Genomic DNA, 20,952 nt, shown 5'->3' on the forward strand with positions numbered 1-20,952 from the left:
TCTTTTCTTTTGAGGAAGACTTTTGATGACGGGTGACTTTTTAATGTTATTGTACGAGAGGATAATTACTTTGTGTTCCATGTGGATCATTTTGGTCAATGTTGTTTGATCATATTATTTCTTTAAACTTCATTAATTGGAGGAATTTTGTGAGCAGGTGAATTTCCCAAACCACCCTCCCCAACCTGGATTCGTCCCACACTTGATATTTTAACAAATTTGCCACTCGAAGGGAATCGATTTCAATCTCTAGCTTGAAAAGGTCAAGTTCAATAGCCATACTAAACTTTCTCTAATGGCCAAAGCTTCGACAACTCCTTCCCACACAAACTAGAGTGCATGCGGTTCCATCTCAAAATCAATTGGCAATAAGAGGAGTTATAAACCATTATAAGATCCTTTTTCTTTTCAATGTGGGATCCTTAACATGCCCCCTCAAGATCGTGGCTCTTTTGGCTCATCGATCTTGGTCGAATCCCATTTTTGGACCGGATGCTCATTTGAGCTTGTTGGGCTCTGATACCATATCAATATTTATGAGGTTCCATCTCATTATCAATTAGCAATAAGAGGAGTAGCCCGTATCTATTATAAACCATTGTAAGGTCTCTTTTTTTTCAATGGGGGATCTTTAACAAGAAACACTTGGCCTTTTGAGTTTCAAATTACAGCTCCAGTTCCCCTTTGATTGATTGGCGCTCAAATTGCAATGTCAATGTTCATTTTTAGACATTCGTCGGTCGAGGGTAACCAGCAAGCTCATTGAACGTCATTAGTCGGTGTTCATTATAATACAAATTCTATGTATAATGTAGACCCATTAAAATAAAGTTGTTATTATATTTCAAGAAATATATTGAATACAATGTCAAGTTGAAATTGTGATAGAAAAGATGAGATTAAGAATAAAATTAGGAGACTAAAATGATCCTTAAAAATACAACGACCAAAATGAACATTTTAAAATTATAGGAACTAAAATGAACTAAAACTGAAATTACAAATATCAAAATAACATTCGAAAGTAAAAGAGAAAAATAGACCAAAGTTGAAAGTTCAGGATCTCTCAACTTTTGACTTGATTTATTTTGGTCTTGTACTAAAATGACCAATTTGGTCTCAAATTGCAACATAGATTTTATATATAATGGAAATCTTTTAATATAAATTTATGGCTACATTTAAAAAATTAGTGAGGGAGTGTCAAACAAAAATTATGATCGAAATAAATGAGATAAAAATAAAAATGAACTAACCAAAATTATCATTTTTTTAAAGTACAAATGCTAAAATAGAAAATGTAAGGACTAAAATGAACAAAAAATTAAAAATATAGAGACTAAAATAGATATTTTGGGAGAACCAAAAGCATTTAACCAAAGCTAAAATAATGTTTTATTATTTTGGAATTTTCTTTCTTTTTTTTTGTTGCGAAGTTATTTGTTAAATTGAATGATGTATAACTAAATGAAAAAAATATTTTCCTAAATAACTTTTGGAAAAAAAATTAGAAAATATTAATTTCCCAAGATAAAAATGTAGCAAAATTACACAAATAAATTATTTATTTTGTCATATTTATGTTGCAAGAAAATATAAAATCATCTTTGAAGGTTTCAAAATTATTAATGTATGAGTTGCAACAAGTCAAGATCATTTTTCTTTTAAAATTTAATTGTTGTCCCCTTTTCTCTTGACTTTAGTGGACTTGAAAATAATAAAATATAAAAGCCAAGGTGGCTCTAAAATGTGAACAAAGTGAGAGTATGTTGAAATTTAGAACTTTCTTTTGTGTTCACATTTTGCTAGGCAACAACTTCTCCATCAATTGGTCATTAATAAATCAATTGTCTATAAATTTTCGTCGACACGTCTATATTTCTATCAACATTTCTATATGTTTGTAAGTTCGATCTCTGGCCTAAGAGAAGTAAATGAATATTTACATTATATCGCAACAAAATCGATAAAATATAAAATAAAAACAAAATATAACCACGAGAATAATACTAATTTTTAAGTTATTAAAAAATGATAACGTGATTATTTGTTATGATTTTTTTTATTTTTTTTAATATTTTGTAAATATCCATTTATGACATTTTATCGATATATTCATCGAGATTTTTATGAAATTGAAAAATCGACATTTAAAATATTGATTTTACTGATTAACCTAGAAGCTTAGAGATTTTTTTTAAAGAATACAAAGATACATTTTTCTAAATATTATGGATATGATGTTAATATTAATAAATTTTAACTTACTCACGAATTCTCATTTACTATAAATTCTTCTATTTCATGACTTTTCCATAAATATTCATGACATCAACATTTTATCGATATTTCTGTGAAAGACAAATTTATTATGATACACCATATGTTATCGATGAATAGATTTGCCATCCTTTTAAATCTCTCTTCCGATTAAAATTGATTTTTGAAAAAATAATATTTTTTAAAAGTGAAAGTTCTTTTTGAAAAGAATATTAATTACGCGTTTTTCCCTGAAATGCACTTTAAGTAGTTCTTCTGTAAAAATCAAGTGATTAACATTGTGAAAGGTTAATAAATAAAATATCTGAAAAATGATTTCATACATGCTAACTTTGTAAATTTGATCAAATAATTTATACAAGTCTTTTCTTAATAAGAAAGTAAATTGATGCATAAAATTTGAAAATAAAGGAGGCATTACTAAGGTGCTAACTTAAAAAAAAAATAAGTAATTTTTCAATTAATCATACCTTAACTGTCAAAATATTATATGTTTGTTCTAAAAGTTAAAATAAATTATAAGAAAACGTGGGGTTTTCCTTTTGGGCTAAAAAGCCCACAACCCTAAGTTAGTAAAGGCCCACGAGGTTTCGGCCCATAAATATGGACTTGAGGCCATAGTCCTTCAAGACTTTTGGGCTAAAAAGCCCACAATCCTAAGTTAGTAAAGGCCCACAAAGTTTCGGCCCATAAACACGTATGGACTTGGAGTCGTTCAACACCTAATTAATAAAATGTCAAAAAAAAAAAAGAAAAACAAATATTTACAGATTTATCAAAATAGAATTCTATTTATGATGGATTCACACCAGCATTAAGATAAATAATATCAGCTAACCTATAATTATTATCCATGTGAGAGATTTGAAAAAGTAATAGATGAGTAGGATTAGTTGTTCTAAGTGAATGATACATTAGGTATTAAATGAAATAATAAGTGAAATGGAATATGAGGGATTTTTAGGATTGATTGTTCATATTCGCATTTTTATATATATTATAGATATAGATATAGATAAACCTGAGAAGTAAATCGATATTTCTATAGTTCGAAGCGCAAGATTCATTTTAATTTTTTACTTATCTAGAAATGGAGAAATGCTTATTTGTTAATTTAAACATTTTTTGCATTTTGTATTTCTATTATGTTTATAGAAATATCCATAGATGTTGATATTTTATCGATATTTCGATCAATATTCTCATGAAATTGAGATCTCGACATTTTCATTATCGACCTTTAAAATCTTGCGTTGAAGTGACTTGATTCCTAAAAATTTAAAAAAAAAGGTTAGAGTTACCAATTTTATATAATAAAAAAAGTTGATAAATGACTTATCTACGTTAACGTACTTACAAATTAATTATAATTTTAAAAAATTACAAATCTAAGTCACTACTGGTCAGTACTTTTTTTTTCAGTACATTTTCAATTTTGTATCAAAATACATGTAATTAATTTCTTCACTAATATGAATTAAAAAAATATAAAAAATAGAGAAGAACATGATATTATAGAATTTAGGGTAGCATCGTAAATATCTTCTTAAAGAAGTTGTTTAAATCTCATTAATGTTCTAGTTGTATTACCTTACTGGACAATGAAAAAAACCAATGACATGACCGGTCTAAACCGGAAATGGATCGATTCCAGAAATCGAAAATTTTACTCGATGCAATTCTTAAATTCGATTTTCTCCATTTGGTCTTCTTGGGTCGATGGAGTCATTGTCGGGTGCCAAGATCTCTCCGACCTCGGATAGAGGAGACGAAATTCCTGCCAACGAGATTTGAGAAGGAAGGATTCGAACGAAAAACCCGATATGGATGTGTAAGGGGAAATGGATCCAGCTCGCAGTAGGGCGACAAAAAAAAAAGAGAACTCGACGGGAACAATGGCTAACAAAGACCGTGGCTCTACGACTCCAAGAGCCTCAACAGTCTGTCCCGCTCAACCTTATCCTGTTGACACATGAGGTACGTCTTCACATATTCAGCAACATCGTCCCTCACCGATTGAATTTGGGAGGGGACAGCGGAACCAGAGCCACGGATGGCGGGGTTTGAAATTGAAAAGCTAGGGTTTTTTAACCTTGTCCTTTTCTTTTTTCTTTTCTCAACAAAACCATATATGAACTCGGTTCGGTTTGGTTTTTGAATCAAACCAAACCTATCTGTATGGATCATACGCCCTTGGAATTGCCGTCTTCACTGTTTCTTTACTGCAAAATTACAAATTGTCCTTTCCATCGGCCTCTTCGATAACTCAAAAGGTCAAGACTTTTGCAGCTGGTCACATTCGATGGCTTCAGATTAGGGAGCCCCAAATCAAATTCATTGCCGATTATATATGTTCAATTGTAGAAAACAATCCCATTTTCAATTTGTTATCGTTCACGAGCTGCTCAATCTAAGCCATGTCCATGGATTGTCAGTTCAGGTTCCCTTCTTCTTCAGCTGCCTTCGTGCCGTCTTCTGTTAAGAATGACACGATTCTACCCAGAAATTTTATCTTGTCGCCAAGAAAAACGCATTTCCCCTCGTGGGTCTCTCAAATTTCTGTAAGAAATTGTGTTAGAGAGCACCTCATGCTCAAATCGTCTAATGGGCATCCTCTGAATGCAGTTTTTTTACCAGATGGTGGGTAATTTTCTGCATGTGCTTTGTTTTCTGATTCGGTTGTTTCTGGAATTTGTTACAGCTTACACTACATGAAAATCTTTTTTTTTCACCTTGACTAAGATGGTGTTAGAGAGAAATAGTTTTTAATAGTTAAAGCAGCGCTGTTTTCCATATCATTAGATACTCTTTTTGTTGATAACTCTTGCTTGAGAAGTTAATCGTCTATAGAGCTTACTGGAAAGTTAGTGACTTATGCGTTGTTGCTCATTGATCCTGGTATCTGAAAAAGAATGAGTTGACACTTTCTGAAAGCCGCATCCCTCCATGTTTTGATGCTTTTTATTTGAAATATATTCGTTCATCTTGTCTCAAATGTATGTTTTTCTCTTTTTTGGTTATCCATTTTGTTGCTTAAACCTGAGTGGGACATGAACTTAGGTAGTTCGGCAAGTTCCCTCCTCAGTGAACAAGTTGCACTTCAAGAGGAAGACATATCTATTCCAGATTCGGATAAAGTTAAATCTACACTCAGTATAACCGTTGTCGGAGCTTCTGGTGACCTGGCCAAAAAGAAGATATTTCCTGCACTTTTTGCTCTTTATTATGAGGATTGTCTACCAGAGGTCTTATCTCATGCCACAAGTCTGCCTTCTATTTATTTTAATTGAGTTTATGAACTCTGATGAGTCAGAAAGTAAATGTATTCTGAAAGAGCTGACTAATTTCTTTCTTTTCTTTCTCCTTTTCAGGATTTTGTCGTGTTCGGTTATGCTAGGACTAGTATGTCAGATGAGCAACTCCGAAACATGATTAGTAAAACTTTGACTTGCAGAATTGATAAGAGGTATTGTAGTTATTGCTAAATCAATATACATTTATGATCACAAACTTTTGCTTCTGTTTACATATATTGATACACAACATGGAATTGCAGGGAAAACTGTGAGGACAAGATGGATGAGTTTTTAAAAAGATGCTTTTACCATTCTGGTCAGTATAGCTCTGAGGAACATTTTGCTGAGTTGGATAGAAAATTGAAAGAAAAAGAGGTAAACTCTATCCTATCCCCTGATACAAGATGATAACTAAGATTCTATGTATTATGTCATTTTCCATTAGTAATTTTACTGGTGATCATTAACAGAACTCAACAATGTATGCGATCCTATATAAAGCTCCTTCTGAACCTTATCTCAGCCTCAGGAGAGGTGGGTATGGGTTTCTGCTATTGATTAGGTGTTCATAAGGAATTTTTTAACATCTTCCAAAACTCTAGATAGATCCACCTATCCTAGAGTAGCATATATGACTGACTTTTGATTTCTTTTCTTTTCTGTATTATATCTGAGTATAGTGTACTTGTATCCCTCTCCCGTCGCATTGGTTCATTGGCACTGGGGTGGAAATAGGAAAATGAAAACTTTGTAGTTACTGTTGAGTTATTTTAGTTACCATAGATCCACGAGGTGTTGGAGTTGTCAAATGTTGTGCCATTATGAAGTTGGATAAATGGGATTAGTTGAGTTGCATGTAAGTTGGCTTGAACACTCCTAGAAGAGAAGAAGAAGAAACACTGAGTACTGGGTGTTATTTGATTTTACCTCTTGCTTCTGCCAAACTCTTGGGTATGCTTGAACTTTGACTTTTGAAAAGAAATATGAATATGCCATGGTTGTCATCAGCTAAATTGAACTTTTACTCCTTTGGTAACTCAAGTACTGATTTGCATTTTCATCTTGACTGAGGCAATATGTTCTATGTTTCGATAATAAGCTTCTTCCTTTCAGGCTGGAAAATTATCAAATAGGTTATTTTATTTATCAATTCCTCCAAACATATTTGTGGACGTTGTCAAGTGTGCTAGCCAACGGGCTTCCTCAGGAAGTGGTTGGACCAGAGTCATTGTTGAAAAGCCATTTGGCCGTGACTCAGACTCTTCAGGTGAGCTAACCAGAAGTTTAAAGCAATATCTCACAGAAGACCAAATATTCAGGTGAATCTCTTAAACTATTTGAATTGCTAGATCTAAAGAATTAAGTTGACTTTTAATGATAATTTTTTTAGGATTGATCATTACTTGGGCAAGGAGCTCGTGGAGAATCTGTCAGTTCTTCGGTTCTCCAATCTTGTCTTCGAGCCTCTTTGGTCTAGGGACTATATCCGCAATGTTCAACTGATATTTTCTGAAGATTTCGGTACAGAGGGGCGGGGAGGGTGAGTGTTGCATCCATGTGATATTCCAGCTTTTGGAAACGATAATAAAGGAACATAAATTTTTATTTTTCATGGACGAGATTAGTCAACTTCCTTTTGTTCTTTTCCAGATACTTCGACAACTATGGAATTATACGAGATATAATGCAGAACCATCTCCTTCAAATTTTGGCTCTATTTGCTATGGAGACACCTGTCAGTCTAGATGCTGAGGACATCAGGAATGAAAAGGTGCTTAATTATTTTTCTTCATATGCTTTTCGGGTCATGGCAATTTGCTGCTGCATCAAGTAAACATATATAAGGGCCTAGCTTTGAAATTTACTGGAAAGATTTATTTAACTTTGGACATTATCTTGATGGTTTCTTCGTTGTTATATGAGTGATTAGTGTCTTTCGTTGTGATTCAGGTCAAGGTTTTGAAGTCAATGAGACCTCTGCAACTTGAAGATGTAGTTGTTGGGCAATATAAGGGCCACAACAAGGGTGGGAAATCATATCCTGCTTATACAGATGATCCAACTGTTCCTAATGATAGCATCACTCCCACATTTGCGGCAGCAGCGATTTTTATTGATAATGCTAGATGGGATGGGGTGCCTTTCTTGATGAAAGCTGGAAAGGCCCTACATACAAGAAGGTTGGCGTTTTATCCTTTACAAAGATCTTTTCCGCTTATCATTTTGCCTCACATGTTTGTAACGGTGACAATACAGGGCAGAGATCAGGGTTCAGTTCCGACACGTCCCAGGAAACTTGTACAAGAGGAACTTTGGAACAGATTTGGACAAAGCTACAAATGAGCTTGTGCTGCGTGTTCAACCTGACGAGGCTATTTATCTGAAGATCAACAATAAGGTTCCTGGTCTTGGAATGCGATTAGATCGCAGTGATCTGAACTTGCTGTACCGAGCTAGGTATGAGAATTACAGTGGTGTATGATCTGGTCTTGATAGTTGCATTTTCTTTAATGCTTCTTTTCAGCTTCCAGATTTTAGGTTTATTTCCCCTTATATCTGCTACCTTTTTTGGTTTTTAATATAGCATGAAAACGGACGAGTTGAACCATTAATGATTCCTGACTTGTACTTGTAGTACTAGAAAATAAAAAGTAACTCTCTCAAGCACTGATGATTTGAGCAGAGAAATAACATGTATAGGAAATTTCAAACTACCAGATGGCTTCCTGTTGATAATTTAGTGTTCATGTGAAGGTACCCCAGCGAAATACCGGATGCATATGAGCGGCTACTTTTGGATGCTGTTGAAGGGGAGCGAAGACTATTCATTAGGAGTGATGAGCTGGATGCTGCATGGTCGTTGTTCACCCCATTGTTAAAGGAACTCGAAGAGAAAAAGATCGCTCCAGAGCTTTATCCATATGGCAGCAGGGGACCTGTTGGAGCTCACTACTTAGCTGCAAAGTACAATGTAAGATGGGGAGATCTCGGTGAGGACCGTGAACCTTAGGTAAGTAGCTCCATGTACAATTTGGCATGGCCATGGCAAGTAAGTTCACATTCACAGTATTTGATACATCATGTGTACAATGTGCTTACACAGTGGATTAAGGCTTTTGTATTGTGAGGGAGCTGTGGATGGTAGATGATATGCACTCTTGTCAAGTGATCAATCAAATCTCAATTCAAGGCAGATGAATTTGCATAATAAAAGCCTACGAAAACTTGTGGTACCAATGTTGTATCAACTTTTTCAGTGTTATGGAAGCATTGTTTCTTGTGGCATAGAATACTTCCATTCTTAACATATTCTCAATTTCAAATGCTTTCGCTTTGTTATAAACAACAGCAAATAATGGCTGTCATAGCAGATGGTTCAAAAGCTTTCTTTAAATAACGTCAAAGATTTAGATATCAACATCTGTGGAAAATTTCAAGTGAATTTTTTTTTTTCTTCTGGTCAATGCCTTGAGCAGTGAACAATTTTCATCATTTGCATATTAGAGCTGTATGGGCGAAGGAATTTTGGATAAATGCAGATTCTCCTGGTGAAAAATGTAAACAGTAACAATAAAGAGAGCAAAAGGTTGCAGCTTTCAAATTGTTATTTCATATGGGTTTTACAGAAACAAAACTATACAGGGTTTTAAAAGCTAATGATTTTATCTCTAATCATGCTTGAGCAATTCCTTTTTTCACAACCATGTCATAAACTCTATCTACTTTACTTGGATCCACCTTGAACAGGCCATGAACATCGGATTTCTTAGTAACACTGCCCTTTAACATCTCAACTGATATGATGTCCACCATTTTGAGATAATGAGCTGGTAATATTCTGATCTCACAGCAAATTCGTCTCTCCTACAAGATGGCAACATCGAATAACGATTAAATATAATATTGAATAACGATTGATCACCCAAGTAGCAGTCGTAATTGAAGGTTTGCTTCTCTCTAGTTTGATATGACAGGCAAGTCATGCCAGTCATATGCCAACCTTAAAATTTTAGCCCAACAATGTCAACTGAGAATAAAACCAATGTCCAATGAGGGGAAGACAAGAAAAATCTCACCATTTCAGATAGTAAATCGACGCCTGAAAATCCCGAGATGTCCCAGTCGTGAACTGAGCTTGAAATCCATGTCGTTGCCGAGGATGGTTCCTTGTTGCTGCCTTGTGATCTAGGGGATTCCTTAACATTGCCCTCGTCATCATGTTCTCCTTTGAGAAGATTTGATACTGTGTCACTTGGAACAGCTTGACTACTTTCCTTAATCCTCTTGTTACTCTCTCTGGTCTCTTTTCTTTTCTGATCAAAAAGTCTATTTGATTCGGCAACCGTTCTACAGCCAGCAGCTCGAGCTTCCTATACTTACAGGGATTAGTCAAATCATACAACAGAAGGATTAACGACAATATGATTCTGTTTGATTCTGTTAAGTAGTCTCAGAACAAGAAATTGGATCATATAGAGCATATACAAATCCTCATCAGTTCTATTTGTTTTCAACCCAGATAACCACTTTGCCAGTTTATTTCTCATTCCAAACAGCACTACATAATGAACTGATTGCATCAAGCAACTTCATAATTTAAACAAAAAATAGCAAATAATTATACCTGGAGTTCTTGTATTCTCTTCACTATGCGATGTTCTTCAATTAGATTTTTAAGAAGCTCTTCGTGGTCCTCTTTGGAGTGGAACCGCATAAAGACCTTATAGGGCTGACAGATTGCCCTCTCTTCAGGAGATAAATGTTTATCAAACGGGTCCGAGTAAAGTAGATCTCTGTCCAGTATGAAATCCTTCCTACGTTTCCTTTCATCAAGCCTGCCAAAAGGTCAAATGCATATAAATCTTGATGATTGATGATCAATGAAACAAATTTTGCCAAAATATATGCATTCCAAAAGCTGTATACACACTATCACAAAGCAAGCAGGATAAAAGTATTGATGCTTTTGGTTGACAATTTTTCAGAGTTTAAAAATAACCCCTCTAAGATGGTAATGATAATACTAAAGTGTTTTTATTTGTTTATAATATAAATGGAGTATAGAGAGTCTCACTCCTTCCATTATTCTCATGATCTACCCCACTGGTCTCTAAGGAGGGTTTGCCCATCTAAAGGTCACAGAAGATAACAACGGTTTTTAAACAATTAAGTTTTCAATATGAGGCTTAAACCTAAAATATTCTATTAAATCACCACTGAACCCTACTGAACCCTCGGACCCCTAGAGAGCTTAAATTGATGGGTTAAGTTTAATATTTTTTTTATCAATATTTTAATACTTCCCCTCACTTGTGGCCTTTAAAATTAGCACAAGGCCCAACAAGCAGTATCAATATTAAATGGAGAGGAGAAGACATTCTAGGGGTTCGAACAAAGCTACTCCTCAATACTATGGTAAATCATCATTGAACCCAAAAGGCTTAAGCTAATAGGTTATGGTAAATTTAATCGTCAAATACTTTAACCCATTCAAACACCCTTAAGCCCTTTATACCAAAATAACAAGATTCTGAGTAGCAAAATAACCACTATATCTAAATAGTAAAGTGGTTTTGTTGCACCTCTTTGAGTATATGCGTAGAATCCTCAATTTAAGTTCATGGTCAGCTTCAGAATCAGTGTCTTTGAATTCCATATCTGCCAGTAAATGCTCAGCATCATTGTCATACTCAATATCAAACTCCTTCCGCTTGAAGTTATATCCACTCAACTCAACCACGGAAGGCCCAATGTCACCCAACACCCTAGGTTTTTTCTCACTAAAGCTTCTGTCTGCTTCGGATTCTGCAAAAATAAAACAAAAAAACCTTAAGGAAACAAAAAAACTATCTGTAAACGAAGATGCCAAATTAAGTGGGTCAGGTTATCAAGTGCCGTACAATGCTCATGTTCTTGGCAACGATAAGTCACATGGGTTAAAATTCCATAGGCTTCAAAGCAAATCAATTTAGATACAAACCAAGCGATGGTGAAAATATTACAGCAACTCAAGCAAGGAAGCTAAAGTTGACAAAATGCAGAAAGCAAACCTCCTTGTTTGGTTTCATCCTTAATCTGTGGTTTGTTGGACTTCTTTACTGCACCTGAAAATGTGCTACCACTAATTGAACCTACAAACAATTTCACCTAATATCGTCAGAAATTGAACATGTTACAAAATGCAAATCCCTTCTTAGGATCACATTTTCATACACGAGAGTGCAGAAAAAACATAAACATTTACTAAGCTACCTGCAGTTCCACTTGATGAGGTTTGATGGGCAGAGTCTTCTTTCTTTGACTCTTCACATCTGATCAAAACATATACATATAAGAATGTTTAGAGGGACCAAACAATGAAAACGGAGGAACATGAACAAAAATGAAAATAATTATACTTGATTCTCGCTGATGGTGAAGACCCTTCATTGAGGTTATGCTCCCCTATCATAGGAAACTCTGCAGTAAATAATACACAAATAGTCTCCTCAATCTGTACGAGAATATTTAAACGTGTAGCCCTCACAAGAGGAAATAAGAGAATATTTAGCTGGAATCTGCAGCAGAGGAAAAAGAGTGTAATTCCAACAAATATGCATGCATAAATTTCTATTTCAGAAAAATAAGAGCCCACTGGATGACAGTCCAAATGCAATATCAATGGACCCAATAAAGAAATATGTGAGTAGTAGTAGGACTTATAAAAACATATATTATCCTTCAACAAACGAAGTTAGACCACAGTTACACTTAATCTTAGCCAAAAGGCCAAAGAAGGTATAGTTTGTCCACAATTATGCACCAAAACAATTATCAAAAGAAACAGATTCATGAACTTTAATATCAAGGTACCAGTCAACAATGGGAAAGAGACTCACATGGTTCATTACCTTTCTTGACCTCACCAGGGACTGTAGCCATGGCAAGGAGCTCCTCCCTACTCTTACCCATGACATGCGACAGGTCCTAAACAAAGAGTAGTGAAGAATGTCGTTATTTTCAGTCTCAGATGATTGTTTATGTATAGAAGAGCAAAAGCAGCTTATGTTTAAGTTAATCTGACAGACTTACTGGAAGAGGGAAGCAAGGGGAGTTCATATATACGGCACTATAGTGATTGAGACACTGAGACTTGCTTTTGGTTCCAACATGCTCTGCAACTCCATCCCAGTTTCCAAATCCATACACTGCAATGCCCTGAATATTGGGTGATTGTGGCCCAAGATGAGGATTAGTGAGGGTAGCAAGATCTTTGATGGGAAAACTTGATCAAAGTATTTTGAGTAATTTCCAACAGATGTTACAAAATGCCAAAGAGTTGAGCAAATATCACCAACCATCTTAAGTATAGGATATTAAAAAAAAGGCAGAATAAATGATAAATGATGAAGTGGATATATGTAGTTGAAATTTATGCGATCATTAAATAGAATGATATTACAAATAAGCTTTAAGAAACTACAATAATGTTGGCTGTGTATTCGGATCAGTAACCAGACAATAACAAAGCATGAAAGTTGATTATAATTGAGAATGAAAGGATGTGTCGTATTTTTCAGAAGGATGAAATGAGCAACATAGTTTTCTTAGAAAGGGCAGGGCCTTTGTTATGGCAGGCTTGTTTGTTGCCATCTTGTGGGGTGTTTGGTTGGAAAAGGAATAACAGAATTTTTAGGGGAGTTGAGACTTGAGAGGTTCTGTGGTAGGTTTGGGAGACGGTTAGATTTAATAGCTCTCTTTGGGTCTCGGAGTCTAAGACTTTTTTGTAACTATCAGTTAGGTGTCATTATTTTGGATTGAGTTCCTCTTTTATCGGGCTTGTTTTTTGTATGCCCTTTGTATAGTCTTTCATTTCCTCTCAATGAAAGCTTTGGTTTCTCATCTAAAAAAGAAAAGATAGCCTGCTTAGATGATTGAGTTAAGGATGCAATCGTGTGGCCTAAATCAACCTAGGAAAGGAAGGGTAGAGTTAGAACAATACTTGTAATAGAGAGAAAAGATATGATCATGACATATATGTTTGAAACCTTGATCTATGTATACATAAGAAGACGAAAAAGTTCTTGTAGAAGACCTCAAATAATTATCATCATACCTCCAAAAGTAAGATCTCTTCATCTGCATGCCAATCTGGACATATAAGAGGAAATGACAAGTTATCCTGTCAGAAAAGTTTTGGCATTTTATGAGTTAATGTGTGTAAACAACCATCAATAGTTTAGGCAACTCAGATCCATTAAAAGAAAAGAACAACAATAATGATAGATATAAGTTAAAGAAAACTCTTGATGGTACCACTAGGTTCAAAAGAACAATGGTGGGAAGTGTTTGAGTTGGCTATATTTCATGCTTTGCTTTGGGTTTCTTTAGATAGTAAGTTTAGAATCTTTTGTAATACATTCAAATTGGGGTGGATTCTTGTAACTTCCCGGGGGAAGGGGGTATTTCAGTGTAATATTTTTCCTTCTGATTTACTTTGAACATTATAATTTTTGCTTAATAATGAAAATTCTGTTAAAAGTGAAAATATCTTAACCCCCTTTTAGAACTTAGCCTCATTTAAGTAAAGCTATCTTGAAAAAATAAATGGAAAGTTCACCTTATTAATTCAAAATTATAGGCCTTTGGAGGTTAAATGGTTCCATTAGCAAAAATAATTGAACCATTTCAATGACTTAATCTATTTTGTATTACACATCAAGAGCAGGGCAGTTTTACATAATATTTGAACTTCCCTGTCGATATTGTAACCAACTTCTATATGTGACAATTAATTCAACTCATTTATCTCAACTTCTTACTTTAGCGAGCTTTCACTCAAAAGTAAACATCTATGATCTTTGAGTAAGGGATGAGGTAAATAATAAGCCGCTGGTTATATTAAGGAACAATACTACTATTCAAGTTTATGAGCCGATGCCCATAGTTGCCTTATTATCAGCAGAAAACTGTATGGAAAGGACTTCTCAATCCCAGTACAACATATATTTGTTAAAAAACAAGTAGAGGAAGATAGATACTTAATTTAGACCCTTAACGAGGAACCATGCCCAATGGTTTATATAACAAGGGCCAAGGTAATAACATAAGCAAATAAGTAATAACAATAATCATAAGGGCAGCCGGACACTCACCATAACCCTATAAGGATGATTGCTTTTATGAGGTGTAAGCTCTGCTCCAACAGAAAAGCACTCCACGCAAAGGTCAAAATCTGGACATGCCACACACTTCATGCGAATCCTCCCTGACAAATCCTTGTTGCAGTAATTACAATGGTATAAGGCCACTTTTCCATCCCTCGATTCCTGACCTACTAAGATAATAGTTGAAGCTATATAAATACTACTTAAATGGGTCAAAGAATAACGAAAAAACAGCAGAATGACATTACTGATAACCCAACTATAAATCCCATTTTTCATCACTCATTTCTTGACCTATTATGCTAATAGCTCTTACAGGAAAACTGTCGAAAAGGGCCAAGAGGATAAAGAAAACTGCTGAAAACACAATACCAGCATGACTGAAGGGAATTGTGTGGAATGTGGATACTGCATCTATTAGTGAAAAAAGGTACTACAACCTTCGGTAAATCATAAATGAAAGGTAGGACCCATCTCTCTCTCTCCAATAATATTACAGGAGAATACCTGCAGCTGAATTTGTAGCCTCTGTGAAATTAGGCCTTTTCCTCTTCGGTTTACTGAAAAAATGGACTCAGAGAAGTACAACATGAGAGCCACATAGAAGAATTTTGTACCAAATAAAGAATAACTCCATACCAAGTATTAACCAAGAACATGTACTCTTAAAAAAATAATAATGGTGATGATGATAAACCCTCTTGTCACGCAGGTTGAACCAACGAGAGACTAAAAAGGGACAAGAAAAGAAACGAAAAGAAAAAGTTCAGTTCATCGAATGATTCAAACTTTATTCTTACATCCTGATTGACATCCTACACAGCCTACGCCGAAAGCCAAATATAATGCAGAAGCTTGTAGGAAATGACCCTGCAATTGCACTGCTATTCTAAACCATGTGTTTCAATTTAAGTGTCTTTTGGAGGGTAAATGACTGATAATAAACATATTCCAGAAAAAATGAACTAGGAAGACTAGTATGGAAGATTCGCCAACTTTTCAATTGAAACCAATTAGAGCAAGAAGCGAGCTATTAAAAGAAGCTAAGACAGAGCTTGATTAGCTCGTAAAAATTCACGAAACAAAAATTAAGGCATTCTCCATAGCTGAAGTTTCGAGAAACCCAAACAGAAGCAGATTAGCTCAAATTCAAAGCTAGAACGCTCAAATGAAAACACAGACCTCTGATTAGGGTCGTCATCTTCGAGACGCGACACCATCCGAGAACGACCCATCGATCCAAATAACGGAATTTCAGTTACAGAGTGAAGGAGAGCAGAGCACAAATTTTCTTATTACAACTTCCGTTCCGAAATTGGGGCGTCTCCCTGGTTCTTCTCTCTCTCTAGTTTCGCTCAATTTTATTTGGGCCTTGTCACCGCTTCGGCCCACATTCGCGCTGATGCTGATGCACCCCAAGTCGCCATTTTTCAATCCGACGGCCAGGAGAGGTTGAAACCCAATACATCTCCGCCATTCAATAAACGCTCCTTCTCTTCCTCTCGCCGCCGAACGACGGATACCCTCTCGCCGCCGGCGATTCAATTGGCGGAGAGAGAAGACGAAGATGGGTGAAAGGAAAATTTGCAGTCGTCTCTAAATTCAATCAAAGCTTCTGTGGGCTTTTGGTTTTGGCGGATCACAGTAGTGGGATTTGCAGCGAAGAGGTAATTTTGTTTAAATTTTCGTTTTTTTCCCCTTCTTTCGTCGTCTTCATCAATCTTGCTTCTTCCTCCCATTGCTGTTGTCTTCGGTGGACCGGTGGTGCTAAAAAGGCCGGTTACATCTAAGACCTGACCGAACCGGTCTAAACCAACCGGTTTGCTTCTCTTTTTACTATTTTTGTTTTTATGAAAGGGGGCTGTTATTGATATTATATTATCTAAATTAAAATGGACAAAATAGATTATCAGTTTCCATGGGATAACGACAACTTATGTCTTTCAATATACATCAATTTAATATTGATAAAACAAAATCTTTATTGAATCAGAAATAAAAAATCATTTTAATTGTTCCAAAATCTCTATACAGTTTTGAAATTGTTTTAAAAGAATAAAAATAAAAAACATAAGTAGTTTTCCAAAAATTAACAAATGAAAGTCATCAAATAAGTTATTATTAAATGGATCTTGAACCATCAATATTTTAAATTTAAAAATCAAATAGAAATTTATTTTTAAATTCGGGATAAAAAACCACCGAGGAGGTGGTCGAATGGGGATACCCTTTTCAATTCGAGCTCGTTGAACACATAGTCGGAGCTTTCCCCCATATTTGAGGACGAGTCGCGATTATAGAAATTTAAAATCACATGTCATCAATTTTAGGTTTTAAAAAAAAAACTAGAGATAAAAATGTATTTCATCTTGCCAAACAAATAAACTTCAGTTGCATATATGAGAAACCGAACATTTTCGGTTGGTTTTGTTTCTAGACTGATAAAATCGAACCGAATCGAATCTATATATAAATCAAATATATGAAATAAAGCCAGGCCACCCTGACCCCTGTGTCTAATCTAACCAAACCCCTAAAAAAACAAAGAAAAGCCAAACCAAAACCCTAAAGTTCCTTTCTTTCATCTGCAACTGCAACAACACCTACAATTCTCCCTCTTATCGATTCATTTTGCCGCCGCTGACACCCCAATTCTCGCTCCCCGCCGGTGGCGTCTCCTCCCACTCTGTCGCTCACCGCCGACGCTATTTAGTCATTCTGCCTAATAAGGTAATGCCTTGAAACCCCCTTCAATTGACAAGCCTACGACGCCCAACCCGGACCCAAAACATAAAACCGTTAGGTTCGGCCGAAATTTTGGTCTTGTTTAGTGTCGATTTAAGCAGAAAACGAAGAAACCGAACCGCTGTTCACCTCGGCATTGGATTTGCAGGGTTTAAACTGTGTGAAACTTGGACGCGACAACATATTTTCTTGGTAAAATAAGAACTGGGTTTCACAGTTTTACTTGTACACTGTATCAAATTGTTAGTGAATCTAATTCTCGGTTTCGGCAGCTTCTGTAGAGAGCAAACTAAAGAAATCAATTTTTGCTCTGTATTTGTTCTCCTCCTCTTTGGGCCCTTCTTATTTCCTCTCTCTTTGCCACTTTCTTCTGGGTCTAATTCCCAGCCGATTTTGTGTTCTTCAGCAGAATCTTTTCCTGGAAATTAGGAATGGTGGGGCTTTCAATTGGAGAGAAGCAATTCATACAAGGCGGTATCGCGCAGGACCTTCGCTCTGATGGTCGAACGAGATTAACTTACCGACCCATCTCTGTAGAAACTGATGTGATCTCTCAGGTACTGTGAAACAGAGTACTCCTTTAGATCTTCTTTACTTTTTATTGTCCTCTTTGTGTTTTTGTTTCTCAATGCTCTTATGATTAGGCCAATGGTTCAGCAAGGGTCAAAATGGGTGGTACTGAAGTTATTGCTGCTGTGAAGGTATTAATATACTCTTTGCTAGTTTTTAACCAAGTGACATGTTCCTAGTTCTGCTGCAAAAGATTGCTACTGCTCTGTTTCGGTATGAAGTTGACTACTAAGATATGTTTGAGTACAGGCTGAACTTGGAAGGCCAAATGCAATGCAGCCTGACAAAGGGAAGGTTTCGATCTCTGTTGATTGCAGTCCAATTGCGGAACCAGCGTTCGAGGTTTGAAAACTTTCTCTTGCACGTCTTGTTCATCCATGTGTTGTAGGCTAGAAATGTTAGAGAAATGGGTTGTTGTATGCAAAATGGTGTTTTGTTAGAAGCAAGATGGAATTCCTTTTATGTTGGAGAGAGAGGTAACTTGTTGGGCATTAGGAGCTGAGCTAGATTTGATTATTTAGTATGGAGATCTTCGTATTTAAATTTTTTGAACTGTGACTTGATTTCTATTTGGATCCCTAAAGTTCTAAACCACTGATTGGTTTAATTTGGTTTCTTATTCTTGATTACATTTCGAACAACATAGTTCTTCAATCCTAACAATCGAACTTGTAAAAAATGCTACTCATTAAGCCTACCTTGTAAACTGGAAGCTCTTATTTTCAATAACTGCATATCATTCCTTCAAATTTCATCTTTTCATATTAAGTTGAGAAGCAACTTCATACTTCAAGGGAACCATATTAGCAGAGATAATGAAAGTGCAGAATTCTCACACTCAATTGAGGATGAACGTGGGAATTAAATTTGGAAAAGTTGAGTGGCTACAACAGACATTAAATCAAAGTTGGTATTAAAACAGTAATCTAGCAGAAAAATCATTATATACTTACAATAGAAAATGTTTACATGATTGGATTGCATGTGGCATCATATCAAATTGTGTAATGTGTTTTCTTTCCATGTATCTTTTTTCTGTTATGCTTATAAACATATTCTGTTTTCAATGACTATAGGGTAGAGGTGGTGAAGAGTTGTCAACCGAACTCTCAGTCGCTCTTCAACGATGTCTCTTAGGTGGAAAAAGTGGTGCAGGTTTGACTCGTGGCTAGAACAGTAGACCGATAATATGCACTTCCCACATAGAATCACTAACGATCAGTAACATTTTCACGTAACAAGCATGCTTTTGTTGCCTCAGGGGCTGGGATTGACCTTTCATCTCTGATAGTTGTGGAAGGAAAGATTTGTTGGGATCTTTATATTGAGGGCCTCGTTGTAAGCTCAAACGGCAATCTTCTAGATACCCTTGGCGCTGCCATTAAGGTATATTTTCATCGATTACTTCTAATAATAACAGTGGCTATCTGCAATATTCTAAAGTTGAAACTAATAAACCTGGAAACTATTCTTCCCAAGGCTGCTTTGAGCAATACAGGCATCCCAAAGGTCAACGTTGCAGCGGAAGCATCAGCCGACGACCAGCCCGAAGTTGACATAAGCGATGAAGAATTTCTACAGTTCGACACATCCGGAGTTCCCGTCATAGTCACATTGACAAAGGTGGGTAGGCACTATATCGTGGATGCCACTTTGGAAGAGGAGTCTCAGATGAACTCCGCCATCTCCATATCCATCAACAGGCACGGTCACATCTGCGGGGTGACCAAACGAGGGGGCGCCGGGGTCGATCCGAGCATAATCCTCGACATGATATCCGTGGGCAAACATGTGAGTGAGCAGTTACTGAACAAGTTGGATTCAGAGATAGCTGCTGCTGAAGCTGATGAAGAAGAATGATGAAGCATTTAGATTTCTAACAGTTATTTGTCTACATTGTAGAATTATCCTAGAATGACGATATGAATTGGAATCCTAGTCCTAGATGGTATAGATGGTTGTAAGGTAGTTATACTGTAGAATTGGCAGTTCTTTAGACCTTTGATTCTGTCAACATGGTTGCCTAGACTTCCTAGTTGGTTTTTTGAGACAATTTGAGCAAATTGTGCAGAAAAAAAAGAAGTCAGCATTGGCAGGATGAAATTTGATTTATTGACTTGTTGTCTAGCCACCCACAGGCATCATTTATGGCTACATATTCGAGACCAGAATGTTCAAACTCTATATTCCTCCAACTCAAATTACTATGTTTGTATGGAAGATACTTTTTTTTCTCAAGCTTATTTTACATCCAAGTAAATATTTTAAGGTTCATTTAACTAAATAGTAGTTTCTTTCAAGTTAAAAGTTCAGTTAAAAATTGCCTAGTGGGTTTCCTAAACTATGAATTTTATGTCTAAATCTTTGAATTTCAAAAGTGTTTAATAAATTTACGAACTTTAAATTTTATGTCTAAACGTCATTTTAAAAAACTAATGGATCTATTAATCAAAATTAATTTTTTTTCCAACAGAACCCAAAATTTTGTGCCTAAAAGTCCATAAATGTTTTAAAATGTTAAATAGGTAAAAACTATCCAACACAAAATTAAAAGTTAAAAACCTATTAAACACAAAAGTAAAAGTTTTATAATCTATCATACATGTTTCTTAATTTTATAAATTTATTAGACACAAAATTTAAAGTTCAGAAACTTATTAGATACTTTTTTAATTGATGTAGTTATCATGCACTAACGTGAAAGTTACTAAATTTATAATTTTAACAAAATTTTTTAGTACAACAATGAGTTTTGAACTTTTAACACAATTGTATCTCAATTAGCTTAAAAGTAGATTAGTTTCTCTGAGTAATGTGGTAATCTAATCCAAACCCAAATAGTTTGAGTTGAATTTGTGACCAAAGCCAGCTTTACAGAAAACATCAAAAGAAAAGACCAAAAAACTGTCATCAAG

At 35.4% G+C, this 20,952-nt stretch overlaps 3 protein-coding genes across 11 annotated transcripts; 2 read left to right on the forward strand and 1 right to left on the reverse strand.

Annotated features, from left to right (window-relative positions):
- The first annotated feature begins 4,297 nt into the window (after positions 1 to 4,297).
- LOC111007663 (glucose-6-phosphate 1-dehydrogenase, chloroplastic) lies at positions 4,298 to 8,866 on the forward strand. Its single transcript, XM_022280093.2, has 11 exons — positions 4,298 to 4,920; positions 5,341 to 5,525; positions 5,652 to 5,746; positions 5,837 to 5,951; positions 6,690 to 6,895; positions 6,967 to 7,116; positions 7,227 to 7,347; positions 7,527 to 7,756; positions 7,833 to 8,033; positions 8,331 to 8,586; positions 8,680 to 8,866. The coding sequence occupies exons 1-10, from the start codon at positions 4,698 to 4,700 to the stop codon at positions 8,584 to 8,586; spliced, it is 1,782 nt and encodes a 593-aa protein (XP_022135785.1). The 5' UTR covers positions 4,298 to 4,697; the 3' UTR covers positions 8,680 to 8,866.
- A 281-nt stretch (positions 8,867 to 9,147) lies between these two features.
- Positions 9,148 to 16,175, reverse strand: LOC111007664 (transcriptional adapter ADA2). 6 transcript variants are annotated; one of them, XM_088123495.1, is made up of 14 exons: positions 15,905 to 16,175; positions 15,362 to 15,451; positions 15,230 to 15,282; positions 14,711 to 14,889; positions 13,672 to 13,737; positions 12,648 to 12,773; positions 12,467 to 12,542; positions 11,975 to 12,035; positions 11,829 to 11,887; positions 11,627 to 11,707; positions 11,159 to 11,381; positions 10,201 to 10,411; positions 9,653 to 9,946; positions 9,148 to 9,440 (listed from the first exon to the last, which is right to left on the reverse strand). In XM_088123495.1, the coding sequence occupies exons 2-14, from the start codon at positions 15,379 to 15,381 to the stop codon at positions 9,249 to 9,251; spliced, it is 1,641 nt and encodes a 546-aa protein (XP_087979621.1). In that variant the 5' UTR covers positions 15,382 to 15,451; positions 15,905 to 16,175; the 3' UTR covers positions 9,148 to 9,248. The 6 variants fall into 6 exon arrangements, with proteins under 6 accessions (XP_087979621.1, XP_087979620.1, XP_022135787.1 ...); XM_088123494.1 differs by having other exon boundaries at positions 14,711 to 14,892; XM_022280095.2 differs by lacking the exon at positions 15,362 to 15,451.
- Positions 16,176 to 16,235: 60 nt separating this feature from the next.
- LOC111007665 (3'-5'-exoribonuclease family protein) lies at positions 16,236 to 20,221 on the forward strand. 4 transcript variants are annotated; one of them, XM_022280098.2, is made up of 7 exons: positions 16,236 to 16,389; positions 17,874 to 18,024; positions 18,112 to 18,168; positions 18,287 to 18,379; positions 19,114 to 19,192; positions 19,299 to 19,423; positions 19,517 to 20,221. In XM_022280098.2, the coding sequence occupies exons 2-7, from the start codon at positions 17,899 to 17,901 to the stop codon at positions 19,895 to 19,897; spliced, it is 861 nt and encodes a 286-aa protein (XP_022135790.1). In that variant the 5' UTR covers positions 16,236 to 16,389; positions 17,874 to 17,898; the 3' UTR covers positions 19,898 to 20,221. The 4 variants fall into 4 exon arrangements, with proteins under 4 accessions (XP_022135790.1, XP_022135789.1, XP_022135788.1 ...); XM_022280097.2 differs by having other exon boundaries at positions 16,242 to 16,389; positions 17,877 to 18,024; XM_022280096.2 differs by lacking the exon at positions 16,236 to 16,389 and adding an exon at positions 17,269 to 17,452.
- The last annotated feature ends 731 nt before the right edge of the window (positions 20,222 to 20,952 follow it).

This window comes from Momordica charantia (genome assembly GCF_013281855.1).
Source record: "Momordica charantia cultivar OHB3-1 chromosome 4 unlocalized genomic scaffold, Mcharantia_2.0 BLBB01000004.1, whole genome shotgun sequence".
Classification (NCBI taxonomy): domain Eukaryota; kingdom Viridiplantae; phylum Streptophyta; class Magnoliopsida; order Cucurbitales; family Cucurbitaceae; genus Momordica; species Momordica charantia.